The sequence below is a fragment of the Scatophagus argus genome, chromosome 1 (genome assembly GCF_020382885.2).
Source record: "Scatophagus argus isolate fScaArg1 chromosome 1, fScaArg1.pri, whole genome shotgun sequence".
NCBI classification, from domain to species: domain Eukaryota; kingdom Metazoa; phylum Chordata; class Actinopteri; family Scatophagidae; genus Scatophagus; species Scatophagus argus.
Window position 1 is genome coordinate 16,879,840 of NC_058493.1, and position 19,261 is coordinate 16,899,100.

Genomic DNA, 19,261 nt, shown 5'->3' on the forward strand with positions numbered 1-19,261 from the left:
ATGTCCTCAGAGGGGCACTCGTTCATCTTTATAGATCCTTTTCTTTTGAAGGACTGGTGTCAAAACAGTGGCTCCTAATGGATGACTTGTTCAGACAGGACTGCAGTCGTGTCTTTGACTGGGTTTTCTGTCTGTGACTGTTTAAAAGCGCATTTGTGAACCTCGCAAACTCAGCCTTTAGAAAAATTTAATCATACAGAAGTGCAGAACATAAAAATGCATACCTCTTACCTGAACTGCTGTCTTGCAGGAAACACACTGCATTTATACTGTAATAGCTGCCACTGCTTTTAGATGGGTGTGTAATAAATAAAGGTAACAACTCTCTGTTTCATCATAGATTTAAGACTGTAAGATGACATATAAGCTTAAACTTGCCATTAATCCGTAGCATGGAATGTAATAAATATATGTACTGACAAGATGGACGTATTAAGGGAAAACAAATGAAATATCAGGTCAAAAAATAAAAAATCTGTTTATATCTGTATTCTTACAATAATACCCAGTTAGAAGCCACACTTTGTTTAAGACTGTTGATTATAGCTTCACAAAGTTTCTCCACACCCAATCTGCATTAAGGCCTACTTTCAACATTCCCCTCCTCTCTCCTGTTCGAATTTGGCCAGTATCGTGAAGACAGCTGCTGCCTTTAAGTTCTGTAGGAAATTTTGCAACCCTGGAATTCACATGGTTTGCTCTGCATCTTTTTTTTTTAATTTGTTTTTTTAGCAATCTTTTATAAAATCACAAAGAAATTTAGACATTAGCCACACAGCTTCATATATTATACATATACACACATACATACGTATATACACATGTGTACATAAAAAACGTCTAATTTTCAAACGCGTTTAAAAATAACAATTACACGTTTCAGCGGTACTTGAACTTTGACATATGAGATGTCCAAACGTGTCACTGATAACTTGTAGCAGGATCGATATTATTAGCTGTGGACTTGTGGAGCTGTGGAGCTGGGATTTCGGAGTTTCGCGATGCCCCTGAAGGCGTCAGTTCTCGGGATGTTTTGTACCTTCCCTGCCCCTGCTGCTGCTCGCTGCCCAGGCTGGCTGCCGGGGCTCGGGATGACGCCACCTCTCGCTCCGCCCCGGCGCAAACTCGCTCTTTGCGTTCATTTCATTCCTCTTCTCATTCCGAGCATTCTTCGCATCTCTGTCAGTGCGCGAAGCGATTCACCTACACCTTCCTGGCTGGCCCAGAAACACTAGAATAACTTGACATAGTGTGAAAAATACCCCGTAACATCCCATTACCAAAAGAAAGGGACATTTTTATATGAGATATCAATAACGAGGTAAGTTTCAATGGTAGTTGGAGGTATCCAAACTGGTTGTAGACTTCTATTCGTGGGGGTTAGTTGACGTCTTTGGAGATACTGGACATTTTTTCGAAAAATGTTGGCTTATGTAGGTGTTTACTATGTATCACATGGCGTGAAGTAACGTTTGGTCGACTGTTTCCATCGCTGAGATAGATGGCCGATTCTGGTCGCTGTTGCAACAGGGTGCTCACTTTGAACACTCACGGTTGTAGCCTATGGCTTTGACATAGCAGCGAAAATCTTTGACATTTTTCACATTTTTTTGAAAAGAAGCCCGATCATACGTCCCTATAAAAGCTTCAGATGCTTGTTCGTCCTGTGTTAGATCCTTGGAAATTCCCAGCGGGATTTGGGATGAACTAAAAAAATACACTGCACGAATAAAAAATTTTTGGACAAGATGACGGTTGAAAACGTTGCTGTTTTCCTCTCCGTAGTTGGCTCAGCCGTGAGTTGTTGGGAGATTTCACCGGAGCATTTTCGGACCACCTCGAAGAAAACACGGTGGAGAGACTTGTTGCTTCGACACGTTTGACGGTGCTTGAAGAAAAAAAATCGCCATCGAAGTTTCGTGTAAGTAAATGTTTTATGTTTATGTTACTTCTCTCACCAGTCTGTGTGCTGCTCTCCATGTTGTTACTGTAACTCTAACGAAACTGAACCGGAGGGAACGGTTAGCCAAAACTCCTGTGTTGTTTCATGTTGCGGGGTGGATTAAAGCTCCTTCGTGTCCCTCCCTGAGTAACTCATGTCCTAACACTACCACTTTTGACAAAAAAACCAGCGTATTAAAGTACATTTTTGTGCGTTTTTTTAAATTATATTAAAAGGGCCCAACGTGACCCCATCTATGCTAAAGCCTTTGTTATCGTATGGAAAGTTAGCTTAAAATGCCATGCATATGAGGGCTTTTATCTGGGGTTTCCTACATTGTTTTCCTTTCCTCTTTGGGAAATGCCTGCTCAGCTAAACTCATCTCCCTCTCTACTGTAGGCCAGCTGTGTGTGTGTGTGTGTGTGTGTGTGTGTGAGTGTGTCACAAAGTTTTACTCCTTACAATGATTTCATCCACATAACTTTTTGTGGACTCTGGGAAAATTACACAGGCTATTATGCAAAGGGAGGGATGAGAATAAGGACAGAGGCTTTTCATTAGCAATGGTGAAGTTGGCTTCAAAAGTGGGTGTACTGAAAAACACTCAGAGATCTCCCCTTTGTGCCAGACTTTTCCCCCTTCTGACACTTTCCCTGAATGTTTGCTGCTTTAAATTGTCAGATTTGGTTTGCTTTGAACAAATAGCCCAGTCAGGTCATCAGGCCACAGTTTACACAGCTCAGATATGCAGCTGTGATTCAATCAAGCAGTATTTATGCTTAAATATATACAGTAGTGTAGTACATTTTGATGTAACCCCATCCATTCCCTTGTTAGCCCTTCAGACGTGCTGTTTAATTTATCAGTGGTCTAGTCACAATGATATTGATAATCAGTTGCAGTAGATTTTGTGAAAGCTGCTGTTTTGTATAAGATATGACAAAACCGAGCAGTGGGATGAAAGGAGATCTGGACAAGTTTTAAAACGAAGCTGAACAAAATTCACTTTCTGTCCACACCACATCTGAAAGTTTTTGCTTGCAGCTCCTACAGCCTTCCACCTCTTGCTGTGTTTAGTGTGCAAGTGCGCAAGTGCTATTGTAAAACAGGCTTTTTCTTATTGTAAACTGCCATCGGATATTTTATGTAACTGTAGAAAATAAAGAGACAACATGGGAGTGACACAAAAGTTTTCGTTTAGTGAATGTGAAAGGGCTGTTATCATTTCCAGGAAACAATTTGAATGCAGTCAGGCGTAACCTCAGACAAGTCACAGTATAAATCTGCTTGCTTGGAAGAAAAAAAAAAAATAGAGGCAGAAATAGATGCTTTGTTTTCAGCTTATGCAACCAGTGGACCTGTTGGATGGAAGCCTGCATAACATTTGTGCAAGAAAAGGATGTAGTCTTTGTTTGACTGAATGAGACTTTACGTCTGAAACTAGGAGTTTCCAAACTCCCTCTGCTTATTGCTGGAGAAAAACGCAGCACATTAAGCATCACCTGTTTACAGCTATTAGATTAGTCTGTGTTTTTAGCTCATTTGGACTTGGTTATGATGAAAACATAACTTTTTTTTTCTCACTGAAATATAAAGTTTTAAATTGTGTCATGGTGTTTCGATCCACAAAAGAAAAATTTAAGCGGCTGCTCATAAATATCTGAATGAGACAGGGTTGTGCTGTGGTGGATATATTGCTACATAGGCTGCACAGGCGCAACTTTGATGTATTGTTTGTTCGGGTTTTGTTCCTTTACCCTGTCTTGTTGAGGTCTGAGGGCAGGACTGCAGAGAGTGTAGTCTGTCTGTTGTGAAGTGTGGACTGAATAATGCTTTGTGAAGCACCGAGTGGACTGTGTATATCTGTATATCTTAGAGCAAAGGGAGAGGCTCCTCTTCTCTTTGGTTGTCCATACTGGCTGTTGCTGAAGGATTGTTGACTTGATGAAAGCCGTGTTTTGGCCAAACATCTGTCAAATGTCTTTGCTCATTTTATGCTGTATGAGGAAAACATGGCAAATAGAAATTTTTGCTTTTGTTTTGACAAAGCAAAGATTTATTTTCTCCTGCCAATTACGCTGTTTTGTGAGCCTGGCATCCTGCGTATACACTTATCAGTATCCTTGCTATATTTTCGGGTATTTAAAATGCCTCAAAGCTCTTTCCGTGCCTGTTCAATGACAGAATGTCCTGCAGTCTTTGCATACAGTAATGACAGAAAATGACCATGATGAAGCCTGAAACCCTGGGCTCTCACTGATGCTAAAATCTCAGACTGAAGAAGGAATCCATACTGTCCATTTAGCTACTCATATTATCATCATGAACTTAGATTTTAGAGTAACCTCCCGACTGTGTTGATTACCAGTACATTAAGACATACGGTCTGCGTGTGACTGACTACTGGGGAGAAGCACCTGTGTGCTGCGTGCAACAGGTGCTATAGAGCAGTGATGTGTTTATTTCCTCAGCATAGTATCTCAGTTAAAAACATTTTATTTCCACTAGTATAAGTTCAGAGTGATTATTTTTGGGTCACGACGTAAACAGACCAAATCGTACATTTGTGCTTGATACAATTTAAATTGATATTTTGTGCAAAAGTTTTTAATTGAAATTGTCATGGATTTTATTTGATTTTATTTGGTAAATGCCAGTTGTCTATGAATTTCGCATTCTGCACTAGAATGCAGTTACAACTTTAAGGGATCATTTGTCTTCATTAGTGTTTGAGTATGAGGATGAAGAGACGTGTTGTGCAGATTCAAAAGGAATTAATGACTTTATGTCTGTCTTGCTTTTTGGTTTGTGGGTTGCACTCAAATTAGTTGACAGCTCTTTCCATGCTTGTATGAACAGGAAATTGATGTTAAAATAATGGCACTACCTGAAAATACAAATGTATGTGCAACAAGGCATGTTTTCTATTTGGAGGAACGGCCTGTGAAATTCCTCATGGGAGTGTGAACACATTCCGTGTCCCACATATTAATTGAAATGATAATACACTACAATATTATTTTTTTTTTTTGTCATAAAAATCCCAGGCTAGAAATAGATATGTGATCTGTAATTGAATCGGGACACACAGTCATTAATTGTGTAATTAGATGTGATGTGTGCCAGGGGTAGAATCACATCAAAACATCAGTGTGCTCCTTGGTCAAAGTGTGCTTTTAAAAGAGGACACTCCTGCAGGCTTCCAGACTGTGTGTGCCCTGAGGTAAACCCTGGTCTAGAAAGGGAATTTTAGAGTATGCGCTGCTGCTCAGCAGTTTGTGCAGGGCCCACTGAGGCCAGTGGAGAGTGCCACCAAAAAGGAAAAGCTGGCTCAAAGCCACTGACGTCATCTAAGTAAATCTGCTTCAGTACTGCAGCCATAAAATGACTGCCAGCTACTGAATGCACTTTGGCCCTGTCAACCACCTTAGTAAGTGCAACACAGTTTTTTTTCTCTTTCTTGTGAATACTAATACTAGTCTACTGCTATTTTACTTAAGTAGTAGCAGACCTCGCCTGTTCATTCAGAAGGAACATGTCATGTTGGAGCGTTTCCAGTTTTACATAAAGCTCCAAATGATTGAGCTTCTCTGTCCCTTTGAAGCCATACCACTTTAATATTACGGCTTCATAATTTTTACCATATGGAAGCCTTAGTCGTGTGCTGGAAGAAGGGCATATTGACAACCTGATGCCATAACCACTCATTACTGGCGTGTAGATCCTCAGAAGTTATTTAGACGCTGGGACATGTACTTTGTCTTCCTATTCTTATTTGAATTAAAAGACAAATAAATGAGCTGCCTCATGATCACATAAAGATGAAAAGCAGTGTGCACACCATGAATCATTAGATGAGTCAGTTTCTGAAACCACTATAAACATTTTGAGTTCTTAACCACAATGAAAGCAGGAAATCTCTGCTTTAACAACTTCCTTTCTCAGTGCTGGCTATAGTAGTGGTAGTGGTGTTCAGCTTCCCACTAGTGAAAGGAAACCCAAGGAACAAAGGCGCACAGTCACTTCATTTACTGAAACTGTGTATAATTTGTGGCTTGTATTCAAATGTGGGTTATTCAGTTTCTCTGGCACTGTATTCCCCAGTGGTTGCTTGTAATAAATTCCCACAAGACCTTTCATCAATGATCGCTGTATTGTTATCATGGCTGACACAGATCAGGCTGGCTCTCTCTGCCCTGAAGGTGCCCTGGATTCAATGGAGGCACAGATACACTGGAGGGTAAACTCCCAACATTAATATGCAGGCTGTGCCCGGTAAATTAGTTTGGAATCCGATCTGGGACACAGCAGTGGAGAGTTGTATTGTCCAAACTGTCTTTTTTTTTTTTTATATATATATCTCAAACAGTAGACGTTTTCAACAAGGAGTCATTGGAGTTGTTTATAATTACATCATCAACACTATTAGCTGTGCTGTCAGCAAACGAAGTATCTCTTTCTATCCCATTTTTAAACAGCATATGGAGTTTTTGACAAATTAAACAATAAGTTTTGATATGTTTTTTTTTTTTTTAAAGAAAAAAATAATTTTCTGAAACAGCTGTTCACATTATGCATAGTAGAGCGTCGCAGAGAAGCTGGGTTCAGCTGTGCATTATTACACTTTTCGTGCTCTCGTGTTCATTTAAGGCAGCATGATGGTGATCCAGATATATAGAAAATCAGAAAACGTATTCTTTGAAAGAATGTGAATGGTATTTTTTTATAACGCATTTTCAAGCTTCCTAATGGTCAGCTGTGTTACAAGTGAAGGTTATTGGCTTTTAAACCACTTCTTGGTTCCTGATGGAACAAATATTCAAGCAAAAATTGATTAAATTCAGTTCAATTCAGTGTTGTCCACTCTGAATAGGTGTCTAATTTAATAACTATCTGCTTAGTGTCTCTCAAATACCAGCCTTGGATCCTTATTTCTCATTATCCATCGAATGACCCAAAAATTTCAATTACAGTACGCTATACAAGTCAAGATATCTTTACAGTTTGTGTTTGCTTTTTATAAGTGCACTGATCTCAAAATTGATTTTTTTTTTTTTTAGATGAACTAGAAGAAGCCATAAAAATAAAAAAAGCCATTGTTACATTTCTGTCACTTCATCTGTGTGTCTTGAACCCACATGGAAGCCTTGATCTTTGGTGAAATGTGTAAATTTTTTCTGGGGGGGGCTTATGATTCTGTGATTGTGGTTCCTGAGTCATGAATATGGACTCAGGATAATATTTAATTGAGGTTGTTTTAGCACAGAAATATCTTCCTGTTGGCAGGCATTTGTGAATCTATCCATCCATTTTCTATACCGCTTATCTGTCAGGGTCGTAGGGGAGCTGGAGCCTATCCCAGCTGACTACGGGCGAGAGGCAGGGTACACCCTGGACTGGTCGCCAGTCAATCGCAGGGCTGACACACAAAGACAGACAACCACACACACCAATTGAGTAGCCAATTAAGTACAAGCCGGAGAAAACCCACACAGGCACAGGGAGAAGTACAGGACAGAAGGACCCAAACAGGGTATCGAACCTGGAACCAAACCTGCAATGCTAACCACTACACCACCGTGCCGCCTTCTGAATTTCCTGGGAATTTAGTGTTCACTTTTTTCAGTTATTCAAAAGTTACTAAAAAAGCTGAAATAATCCCTTTAGGAACATTTATGATTTAAAAGAAAAAAAAAAAATCAAATTATGTCCAGTTTACAACAAACAGATAAGTGACAAAAACAATCCCTAAAGCCAGACAATCTGCTGGTACAGCGTCCAGTGAATAATAAATACCGTTACTTGGGTGGGTATCATAACTATGTAATTAATGATGATATCTTAAAGATATTGTTGTGTAAATATATTCCTAATGCTCCCACAGTCATCCCCCAAATTAAGTCACATTATACATATTTGATAAGTAGTACAAAAAAAAAAATCACATTTTGTCACTTTCACCTGGCTACACAGCACCTCACAGGAGTCTTTTATTTGTGACAGATGAATCAAGTGCAATATGCAGGAGTTGCCAAGAGGAAAAATGAAAGGAGAGAAAAAGATGGATGCGAAGAGACAAGAAATAAAGAAGTATATAGCCTAAGGGAATAAACGATGGCTAAAGAAGAAGAAAAGAGATGAACGTCGGTGTGAATTGGCAGAGCCAAATGCAAATGGTGGCCTTCACGCTCATCGCTGTGATTTGTTTTTTCATGCCCATCCGCACGCGTCCTGAATGAGCCAGCGGCCAGCCCTCGGCCTGCTCTCATAACTGTCAGGAGATCCTTTATCTGACGGACCTTTATTTACAGCTTTAATTTCCTGAGCTTTATGTGTTCCGCTCACACTCCTCTGTGACATGGGTGTATGCTGTCTGGAATGCACTGCAAATTTTTGATAGGCAAATGTCTTCTGAGCTTTCATTACATTTCATTTTTGAATGGGAAATTGTATTTTTTTTATATATATATTTATATATATATTTTGGCATTACTGGCAGGACAGTGATGAACCCTCAGAAGGAGACATTTTTGTCTCTTGGATTCACAGACAGTTTCCCCTCTGTTGCACAGAGTGGTGGACCTGTAGCTATATGCCTCTTTTCTGATGTTGTCCAGGTTATGTTTTTGCTACCTGTTTCTCAGTCTGAGGCAGGTAAAGAGGGCTGCTTTGACAGAACCTGTAAATCAATCCTATTCTCTGGCAAACAAAGATTGATCCCACAGTGGCCTGATGGTTGTTGGGCGGCGGGATCCAGACCTCAGATTTGACTGGGATGATATCAGACAGATTCACTGCACCTAAGCCTGCTGGTTCAAAGAGGCATGAAATAGACACAAGGCCATTGCCAATAACAGAGGCAGCATAAGTAAGCTTTCTAGGCTCTCCAGCGGACCATTGGAAATTGTTATTGAAAACCTTGTTTATTCATTCATATGTACACCACATCTGTAGATTTATTAATGAAACCTAAAGAAAAATCCAATACAAAATCCATAATTTTGTCCTGACATTCTTTTGTAGAATGTGAAATGCTATAATCTCTTTGGAAGTGTTTTCAACCTGATTGTGATATTTTTGTGCTTACTCACCCCATTTTCTTTATTAAAATGAAGTTGCAGTAGGTTGTGTGCCTCCAGTTTATTAGTTCATTCATTCATTTTTGGTTTAGCTTAGTATTCATTGCCGCACGTGTTTAGTTGATTTTGATTTATTTTGAACAGCGGCTGCATGCCTGAACTTCAGTTTGAATGGTAAAGCTCTTTAAATAAATAAAATTCAAACAGTATTTCCATTGATTTTTGGTTAATTGTATTTTGTGTGCTCCCTGTAACTGCACCTCAAGGTCCTCAGAGACCTGCTATCAAAGACTTCATTCCATAAACATGCTTTTCACAAGGTAATTAATTTGTTCTAATGGTAACAGCTAAGTGGAATTTCAGTAATGTCTTTCGCTGTAAATGTTCATGGTAGGTTACATGTTACTCAAAATGAAATACTTTTGACAACATTGTTATAATTATGCAAAGGCCAGGATAAGTCTTTACAACACGCTGAAAATGTTGAGTTTTGAAATCACATGGTAATTATAGTTTTACACACTGTGGCCTTAACTACTGTGGGCCATTATGGGGTGCACAAAAGTCATTCACAGAATCATTATTGCACCCTCTGAGATAACGGCACAAAAGAACTCCACATGGAAAATTACATTTGAGACCTCTCATCTGCTATTTCATTACCTTGCTCTGTCTGATGGGTGAAATGGGTTCTCTTAATTTAAGAAGCTGGATTCCAGCTTGTTGAGTGGTTTATGTAATCTCTCAGTAAGTGTAATTTCCCATAATGCCATGTCACAGCTACTACTCTGCTTAGCTACCACATTCACTTATTGCATTGCAGGCCATCTCCACCCTGCATCTCACAAATAAGACCATTTCTATGGTGTACACCCTGCGAAGACGGAAGTATGCAATTATCTGTAAGCCACAAGTGTTTGTAAGGGTGACATTCATACCTTCTTTTGACTGGCATAATTAGTCCACAGATTCTACGGCACTGAGAGACCGTCTTCGTTGACAACTCTGCCAGGTCTTTCACTTGTTGTGCATGGCAAAAGCATCCAATTGATGTCAGCGGATGCAAAGAAAGGATGGGGATATTTTTTATCTCCTGTATGATCTTCATTTGACATGAGAAAATAGAAAAATTGATTAGTCTAATAGATCGATATATAGGTTGGTTTTCTGTTTACTGATACTGGTATGAAAAAGAAAAGGTATACACTCATTCTGTCTTTTCCTCCACCACATCTCACATTATACATGTGGCATTTTGTAATAGATCTTAATAAAGGAACAGCGTTACTTTGAACATCATCCACATGTAGTTCCTCTAACATTACTATTTGTTGGAACTCAAAACGTTCACATGATATTCCTAATTAGTCTGTTTTTTGCAGCCGCTGAGCTGAATGTTTTTCAGCGTCACTAACACTTTATGAATTTGTGAAAATTGTATTTACAAAGTATTCAAGTTCAGGATGAAGATACAATAGAATTGGCAGGCTGTGACAGACAGTTTGTTTCATTTACAACTGCACTTAATTTGGATTCAGCACTGGAAAAACCACACTGATGACAAAGAATTAGATGGAAACAGGATCAACCGATTTGTTAGGGGGAAGTATCTAGAAATATCGTTTTTGACATCTTTTGATCTTTTGAGGCTTTGCTCTGCTTGAAAAAAATCAAATAAAATAAAATTAAGGACCAGTTTTCAAATGTAGTTTCTCAAAAAGTTTCAATATTTTGTAATGTCTGTGTAGCTTGTGTAACTTTAATTGCTTAAATCACTTTGGAGTGAAACTTGTTCATCAGGAAATCTTGATTCCTTCAAGGAAGGAATCGAAGGAAGGTCTTAGGGATTGTTGCCCTGCCATGCATTGACACCCTATCAGTACTGCAGCCCATCATGACACAGAATATTACTATTATTATTACACATGAGGGAAATATGATGAGACACAAATCTCACAATTGCTGCTTTAAGGAGAGTGGGATTAAAGTTGAAAATCAGTTTAGCCAGAGTTGTCAAGTTTGTTGTGTTATTTGTTTTGGTTGACTTGTTTCATTTTCCCACCGATAATGATCAGCATCCTGAAGACACATTTGATCTCATATTACAGAGAGCCCCCCTGGAGAAATATTGTTCATGGGGTTATTTTTCTTTATCTTTTTTTCATGTTTATCTGGGCTGAGTTATTTGAGACATGCTGAGTGATCTAGCTACTTCAAGATTGTTGAGTTGTCTTCCTCCCTCATCTGCATGTACAGGCAAGAAAAGTGAGTGAGAAGAGAATATAGTGAGTTATGTTCTTATGTTCTTGTTCTTCAGATCAAAGCAGTGTCTTGAGCACATTAGTCAACAATAGTTATTTGATATTGATGTTATACTTGCATGAGTGCCTTGTTGTCAGATAGCATAGTGGGTGGAGTTGAGGTTTAATAATTCATTGCATGTTACTGTAACAGTGTTCATTTGTTCGTGTGACATTGGTAGACAACACCTGCAGGAAAACACGAAGTGTATGGACAGAGCCAGTGCTTGTAGGAGAAATGCATATTTCCCAGATGACTTTTAGAAGGACATGCAAAAAATGTTTGTCAACTCGACCCAAAAAAGCTCTGGACTTGGGTTGTTTGGATAAAGGTGTGGGAAAGCATTTGTGCTTGTAGAAAAAGTGATGTGGAAGTAAATAATGTTTGGAAAGCTTGGATGATAGCGTGAATTAAACTGACCATGGCGTGGGTATGTCCAGTGTTGAGGTTTGTGTTTTATTGTTACTGTGATGGTCTGACGTCTGTGACGTGATATGTGTACCCTCTGAATATGGCATGTGGATACGACTATGATTCAGTTGCTTATATATGCCCCTTTTACACAGCTGAGTCAAGCTGGGAATGTTACACGGTTATTCTGGTTCACCGCTCTGTGTAAAATGTACAAACACGGCACTGGGGTGGCGGGTGGGCATTGTCGTTTCACCTTTAATCAAGGTCTGTGTAAAAAGAGTGAGAAGGTAGGGTGGGACACATGCTGTTACATGTGCTGTTGTGCTGCACACCTTTTTTTGCATCCAAAATACTATCTAACATCACACACTGGGGTGGCATTAATACTGGTGCTGTGTGGTTCAGTTTAAGAAGACAAGCCCAGGCATAATGATGGGCCTCCTTTAGGGCAGTATTGTGGAATCTCTTGTGCTATAGAGAATCCTGTGGCTTGAAGGTGAAGTTAGTTATTCATTGTCTGTTTGTCCTTCAGTAAAATGGTGAATCACGACATTGAGAACATGAGAAATGTGTGTTGACTTACTGACTATTTCCAACAGTAACTGTAGAGAAAAATATCTTTTACAAACTCATTGTGTTTTTAGCCGTACTTCAGCTTTTACAAATAGCTCTATAATTCAGTGTTTGGACTTGATGAGGATAGAAACAAATATTTTCATCAGAACTCCACCACGCTATGGAAGTGGAAGCTGGAAGTGATTACGAGCACAGTTCATCATTAGCATTGGGATGAGGGGAACACATCTAGAAAGAGGCCCAGCCTTTTAGTGGTTGAAATGGGAATTTTTTTCCCCTCCCTCATCAGTTTGTGAGTTCGTTCTGCAGTGTCAGCAGTCGGCACACAAAAACGGAATTCAGTAAAAGCTCTCTCTGCTCTCTCAGAGTTTTTTTCCCCCAACAGCTTGCTCCCATCCCCCCCTTTTCCCCTCATGAACTGACATGCTGGAAGAAACATATGCTACTATTCCCACTTCCTGACAGCTTGAGCTGCTTGAATAGGATCTTTCTCAGGGAGGAAGCAGTAGTCTGGAAAGAAGGGAGAGATGAAGAAAATAGAGAAACCTCAGTGAATATTTAGTAAAGGAAGTAAGACCTAAAATATTTATCACTATGACTAAAGGACACAAGAAACAAATATTTTTGTACACAGTTTGTATTTGATCTTGAGCTTCAATGTAGATAAAAAGTTACTCCAACATACACTAGACAAGTTACTTTGTTTTCATGCAGACTAAATAGTGTCACTTTGTGTGATGATCTCACCTGACATCAGTGCGTACGCAGGATTCATTCAGCCACATTACTGTCATGTTCTCAGATACATTTGACAGTCCACAGCCTTATATACAATCATGTTCTTTTTCTGTTCAGGTGAATAAAAGACAAATAGCATTGTACATGGCACAGTGTGAATTAAGCAGTCACAGTATAGACAGCTGAAAAAAGACACTTAAATGATAATATGGTGCGTCAGAGAATTTCCTCTTTAGCAAGTGGTCGCTTTATTATCTTGCACATTGTACATATGGGGCTCACATGCCGATGGAAGTGTACGGCCATGTCCACTTGTGCACATACTACAAACAAAACCTGCACATGTCTGCTGGCCTTGTCTGTTTTGGGGATTTTTCCTCCCTTTAAGCCAGCACAATTTAATCATCTTTAACCCTTTCAAAGTGTTGTGAAGTCTTGGGATGAACTGTCTGGCTGTATGAAGGCAACACAGTGTATACTGACCGCAACACCATTGAATCTCATTTTACCACACAGCATGCTGAGCTGATGCCCAGTAAAATATGATTATTATTCATATGTGTAAGTTTGTGAACTTCTAGTCACTTCATATGACATGTGGGATATTCTTCTGTTTTACATTACTGGACATGCAATAAACTCCGTTCTAGATGATGTCACCACATAATGTTGCTCTCCTCAGTTTATTAGCTGCAGATTCACCAGGGAACTTGTTGATCATGTCAATAGCCGCTGGTGAAATGAGACTCTCTCCAGCTGTGTAAGATGCACAAAGGGCGCCGGTTCTGTATTGTTCCATACTCTGTAAACAGTAGTTTCTTGTGATGCCTGCAGGTCTGAAGCCTTTTTTGTCTTCTTGGCTTGAATATCTGCTTTCTGTTTGCTTTTCATATACCATCATGGTGTGATGGCCGGTTTCTCCTGCTTTCATTTATGCAGCACAGTGTAGCTGAACATGAAATGTTCTGTGAAAATGTTTTGCTTCATAATCACAGAGTTACACTGACACCTGGAAGCTGGCCACTACATCCTCAGTCTGGGAATAAATGCCTGTGCTCAAGGACACCTTGCAGTGTTCAACGATGAGTGTCATTTTCCCACCTGGATTTATCACTCCAGGATTCAAATTAGCAACTTTGGGGTGATATTTCTGATGGAGTTTGTGTTGCAGCAGTAAAGCTATAAGCAACTGCACTTTTGTTATTTTGAAACAAAAATCTTGAACCAGAGTAGATTATATACAAATTCTAAATGTCTAGTTGAAATGTCTGATTGCTATGTGACAAGTGTTTTGTGGACTAAGAAGGAGGTCCATGAAAATTTTAAGTTATTTAAACGGAAACCCTTTGCACATCAACATTCTTGGCCATGTTAAAGCTTGTTTTGCTACTTCTGCGCCATAATGCACTCTCAACTAACTCTGTGTAGTGTGTTGTCTTTTTGGAAGCAGATGTCCACTGCTGTTGTGGAGAATGACCGTTGGTTGTGTTTCTATTTGGGAATTCCAGGTCTCTCCGTAGTTTGCTCCAGGCTTAAGCTTGGAGAGCCCAACCGCCACGATTGATCCCAGCAGCTGGAGCGGCAGCGAGAGCCCTGCCGAGGACATGGAGAGGATGAGCGACTCGGCAGACAAGCCTGTAGACAATGATGCCGAGGGAGTGTGGAGCCCTGATATTGAACAGAGCTTCCAGGAGGCCCTGGCCATCTATCCTCCTTGTGGACGTAGGAAGATCATCCTCTCTGATGAGGGAAAGATGTATGGTGAGTACAGATGTGTCAAACTGTAAGTGTAGTAGCATGTTAAGGTCAAGGAGGAGGTCAAAGAGGTTTTTATTGTCATTACAACCATAGTAAATGTAGTACATAGAGCAATGAAACTGCAGGATGCTACATAAAAGGAGTACACATAGTGAGTATAAAAATAGAAAAAAATAAAAGGCATGACTCTGCATTTTTAAAAGGGGGGAACTGAAATTGTTGAGTATTTTTGGGGAATATGCTTATGTGCTTTCTTGCCCGCATCCAGGTCAGAATATTGATGCCACTGTCATGTGTGTATGTTTGATTATCTTAGCATAAAGACCAGAAGCAAGAGGGAAACACCTGCCACCACCTCCAAAGCTCACTAATAAACATTGTACATCTTTGTTTGTTTAATTCATACAAAAAATACAGTGTAAAAAAAAGTTGTGGTTTTAAATGAGTTTGTGCGCAGAGCATAAATTATGACAGAATATCACATAAATGTCAGATAGGATAAAATGATGAAGGGATGACATTTTATACCCAAAAGGTCAAAGTTCAACTTCACTGTGACATCTTAATGTTCTGCAAAAATGTCCTGCCAGGTTTAAGATGTGTGTGAAGCATCAGCGTTTTAAAATTTGTGGTTCTTGGCTGCAGCATCTGTATTTGAAGCGTTGTAGTGCACCTTAAGCCTGTTGGTTTTGCTGATTTTGAGCTTCAGGTGATTGTTGCTGCACCATGTAATGAAGCTCTGTATCAGTGACTCCATATGAAAAGCAACTTGACTGGTGTGCAGAGGCGTACAACCATGAGGTGGTAATTCTGGCTTCACTTAGGTGTTTGTATGAATTAACTGCTGGCTCCAGTTAAATATTTTAATATCTAACAGTCAGACATGAGAGAGGCATCGACCTTCACAATTTAAATTGCTGCACAAAAAGTGGATAAGTGTGCAAAATGTCAAAGTGTTCCTTTTAGAAAAGAAAAGAATGAATCAGTACAAGGCCCTGCAGAGTAATGTAACATCAGAAGACTCTCAAATGTATCATTGATGTAATCTGTGATGGTGACCATACAGATGCTCTGGTTCACAGAAGTGCAAGTTTATAAGTAAAGCAGCACAAACTATTAGTCAGTAGCAGATGGTACTGCGGCTGCCACCAGCTGTGCCCCCTCTCCTCCCTCCACCCCCCTCCTCCCATTCCTGGCTGGGTGATGTCATGGAAAGAGGGAATATTTTCTCTCTGTGGTGTTGGACCGTCTCAGAGCCTGTCAGTGTCAAGTGAAAGCAGAAAGCCCCTCAGAGCATTTGCTTGCAGCTGTCATGTGACCCCTCCGGCCAAACAAAATGTAAATTCTGGGAGTTGCAGTGAAACCCCTCAGCTGCCACTACAAAGATGTGGGCTTAGACAACAGGACCCTCCCCACTGTCTCTTCTCCAATTCCCTCGTCCCCATACAGAACTCGGCTGCCAGAGAAGCTGTCCCTCTGCTATGAATTAAAGCATGACAATTGGAGTTTTCTACAATTATAAATGAGCAGTGCTAAGTGCGCTCAAGTTTTCTTTCTCTGGAGTCTGAAAAGATTATAGCTTAAAAAGGATTTAAAACCCTGATCGCAAACCCAAAAGAAAAGCATCGTTTTTGTGGTCTTGAATCTACCTTAAAATCTGCTGAGGAGACATCTGTAGTGTTGAGTAGAGTTTCATCCTGCAGATGTGCTCTGTATCTGGTTACACATTGTCTCACCAGAAGCAGAAGTGCTGGGCTGTCTTTCCTACCAGTATCTGAGTCAGAACTGTTTAATGCAACAGTAAAATGAATTTCTTTCAAGTTCAAGTGCGGAAACTCAAAGATAGTCTGATAACCTAATGCATGTTTCCATATTGCAAAATTATGGTAACTGCCTGTGTTCAGCCACTGTTGTGGAAAGACACAAAAGTATATGTTTGGATCTTATCTTTTAAGATTAAAGGTAGAATTATGGATGCAGTACGCTCTCCTAACATATCAGAGTTTTTTGGGACATTGTAACAGAAGACAGATTGGTATCAGTCTGATCTATGGGTGCTTTTTCTAGGGCTCATTGTTCAGCCCTGCAACTGTTACTACAGCTCAGTGCCAATCCAATTGTGCCATGAACTGTGACGGTACCCCAAAGCTAGAAAGGCAATAAAGGTGCCATGAATCTTTCTTGGGAAAAAAAAGCCACATTTTTTTAATATGAGTCCATTTATTATTAGAGCACAATATAACATACACAGACATGGAATTAGACCAACACATAAAATTAGACCAGAATCGTGTTATGGCTCATTAAAGTATGTATTTATGCCCAGTTGCTGTAATTTTAGCAGTGAAAAGGGTGACATTTAGAAGCATCAGTACAGTCAGTGCTGATGCCTTCACTCACTCTCAGTTAGAAATGTTCTGCGCCCATACATCACAGACAATAAGAGCATTGCCCTGAGGATGGGTGAATTTGATTAGCTCAAGAAAAAAACCAAATCACATCACATGAAAGCAGTCTTACATGTTATGTTCAGTATGTATGAATTTGGTTTTACTGTTTAACTATTAATTATTATTATTACTATTAATTATTAATTATTAACTATTTAACTCTATAATATTTTAGCCCTGCAGCATGTCATTGATCAACTGTGTAATAATATTGCAATGGTAAAAATCAGTATTCAGCATTAATTAGAGAATAATTCCTGTTTAGTTATGTATTAAATAGAAATCTGAAGTATTTTACTTCATCTGAGCCACCATGTCTGAGAGATAAACAACTACAAACCTCACACCTATCTTCTTCACTATGGTCTGCAGAAATCTAAGTTGTATTGTTGTAAGAAATGGAAAAAAAATGCCAAATGCATAAAAGAAAACTGGAAAAATATTGACTGAAATTTAAACCTTGGCTGCATGCACCCTGTAATGCTCTCTTTAGCATGTGAATGTGTATTCTTTATAGGATGCCTCAGTTTTGAGTAGTGCTCCTTGCTAAATCTTTGGAATGCCATCAGAGATGATAAGTGACCATTCAAGTAGTCCTCCCTGTCCCTACAAGAGATTGATTTGTCTAAACCAACCAGTAATTTGTCTTTTTTAAGGGGAAGGGTTCAGCTAACCATGCTGAGGCTGATATAGTGCTGTAATCCAGATTCATAGGGTTTATAATGGCCACAGACAGACACCACACAAAACCTCTCATGGCATCTGAGATGAAAGTTGGCTACAGGGAGACAGGTATTTTGTACTTGAGAGACCCAGGGGATGGCGTAGTGTTCCATACACAGAGCTCATCACAAGAGGAGCTGCCCTGAGTGCCCTTAAGCCCTTTGTTATCCTGGGGTAGAGTGCAGTTAATTAGCAACAGTCTCTATAGCAACTGTGTTACGGTACAAAACAATTTCTCATTTCTGCTTCTTAGCTTATTGTGGTGCTCACCTGAAGTGTTTCAGATGTGCTGAGACCATGGTTGGCTGGCACTATGCCCATGCCCAAATGAAATCGAAGACGCCACATCTGCATAAACTGCATCGTCTGGCACTTGCCACAGTCCCAGAGTTTACTGAGAAGAATATTTTAAAAAGTAAAGGGAAATAGGGGGCACTGGCCCCTAGCCAAAGGCCTGGGACTCTGCACTTGCATAATTCACCTGCTGTGCTAGGCTGCATTCATTTATCCCAGAAATAGAGTTGATAAATGAAACAACACGCTTCACTCAAATTGTATGTTTATTCATTGAGTTATGTATTTGCACTTGCCCCAGAAGCTAAATGGCATTGGTGAATTTTTCTCAGTTATTGTTGGGGAAAAAAGGGGGAGCACTGATACATTTTCCATGTAAATATGTCTACTTGTAGGCTATACTGCTCCCATATAGTGTTTCTCTTGTTTTTACTGTTGAAGAGGTGAAGCCTTCAGTTGTACTTGATGCCATCTGTTGTATCTTAAAGTCTTTTCAAACACTTACGTCAGAGCCCTTTCATGGAAATTTTAAGGTATTTTTTAGACTTTTCATTATGTCTGGTATAAATAAGGTCAGTGGCAGCTCAATCATACATTAACTGCACATATTTATCCTAAAAATAAGAAATGCTATCACCAAATAGGTGAAGTATCCCTTTACGTTGTGATATTCACCTTGTACGCGGACTGCTGGACACTGTGCGTCTGCCTGCACTTCTTTGGATGTAAAGCTTTTCCTACTACAACTCTGCTGTTTGCTCTGCCATCTTGTCAGTGATCCAGCCCAGACCCCTCCTGTGGGAACTAAGTGGCACTTGGTTTGCAGAGATGCCAAGGATGAGTTAGATATAATGAGTAGACCTGGCTTGCCCCCGATGGCCCAGCACTGTGCTCCTCTGGGGCTCGTCTCATCGGGCCGAGCATGCTCTGAGACAGAGCGAGCGGACCTGATCCTCCCTGCTGGGCGGATAATGAGGAATTCTGGG

The 19,261-nt window shown here is 39.9% G+C and overlaps 1 protein-coding gene across 7 annotated transcripts in view; it reads left to right on the forward strand.

The window, feature by feature from the left end:
• The first annotated feature begins 1,035 nt into the window (after positions 1–1,035).
• The window catches only part of tead1b (TEA domain family member 1b), a 45,394-nt gene continuing 27,168 nt past the window's right edge, over positions 1,036–19,261 (forward strand). For 2 of the 7 annotated variants that reach the window (XM_046387539.1, XM_046387548.1), the window contains exons 1-3: positions 1,039–1,321; positions 1,786–1,921; positions 14,559–14,811. In XM_046387539.1, coding sequence (XP_046243495.1) covers positions 14,655–14,811 — 157 coding nt within the window. In that variant the 5' untranslated portion in view covers positions 1,039–1,321; positions 1,786–1,921; positions 14,559–14,654. Of the gene's footprint in view, positions 1,322–1,785; positions 1,922–14,558; positions 14,812–19,261 lie in introns of all 7 variants that reach the window. The other 5 variants (XM_046387557.1, XM_046387575.1, XM_046387530.1 and 2 more) reach the window with 4 other exon arrangements.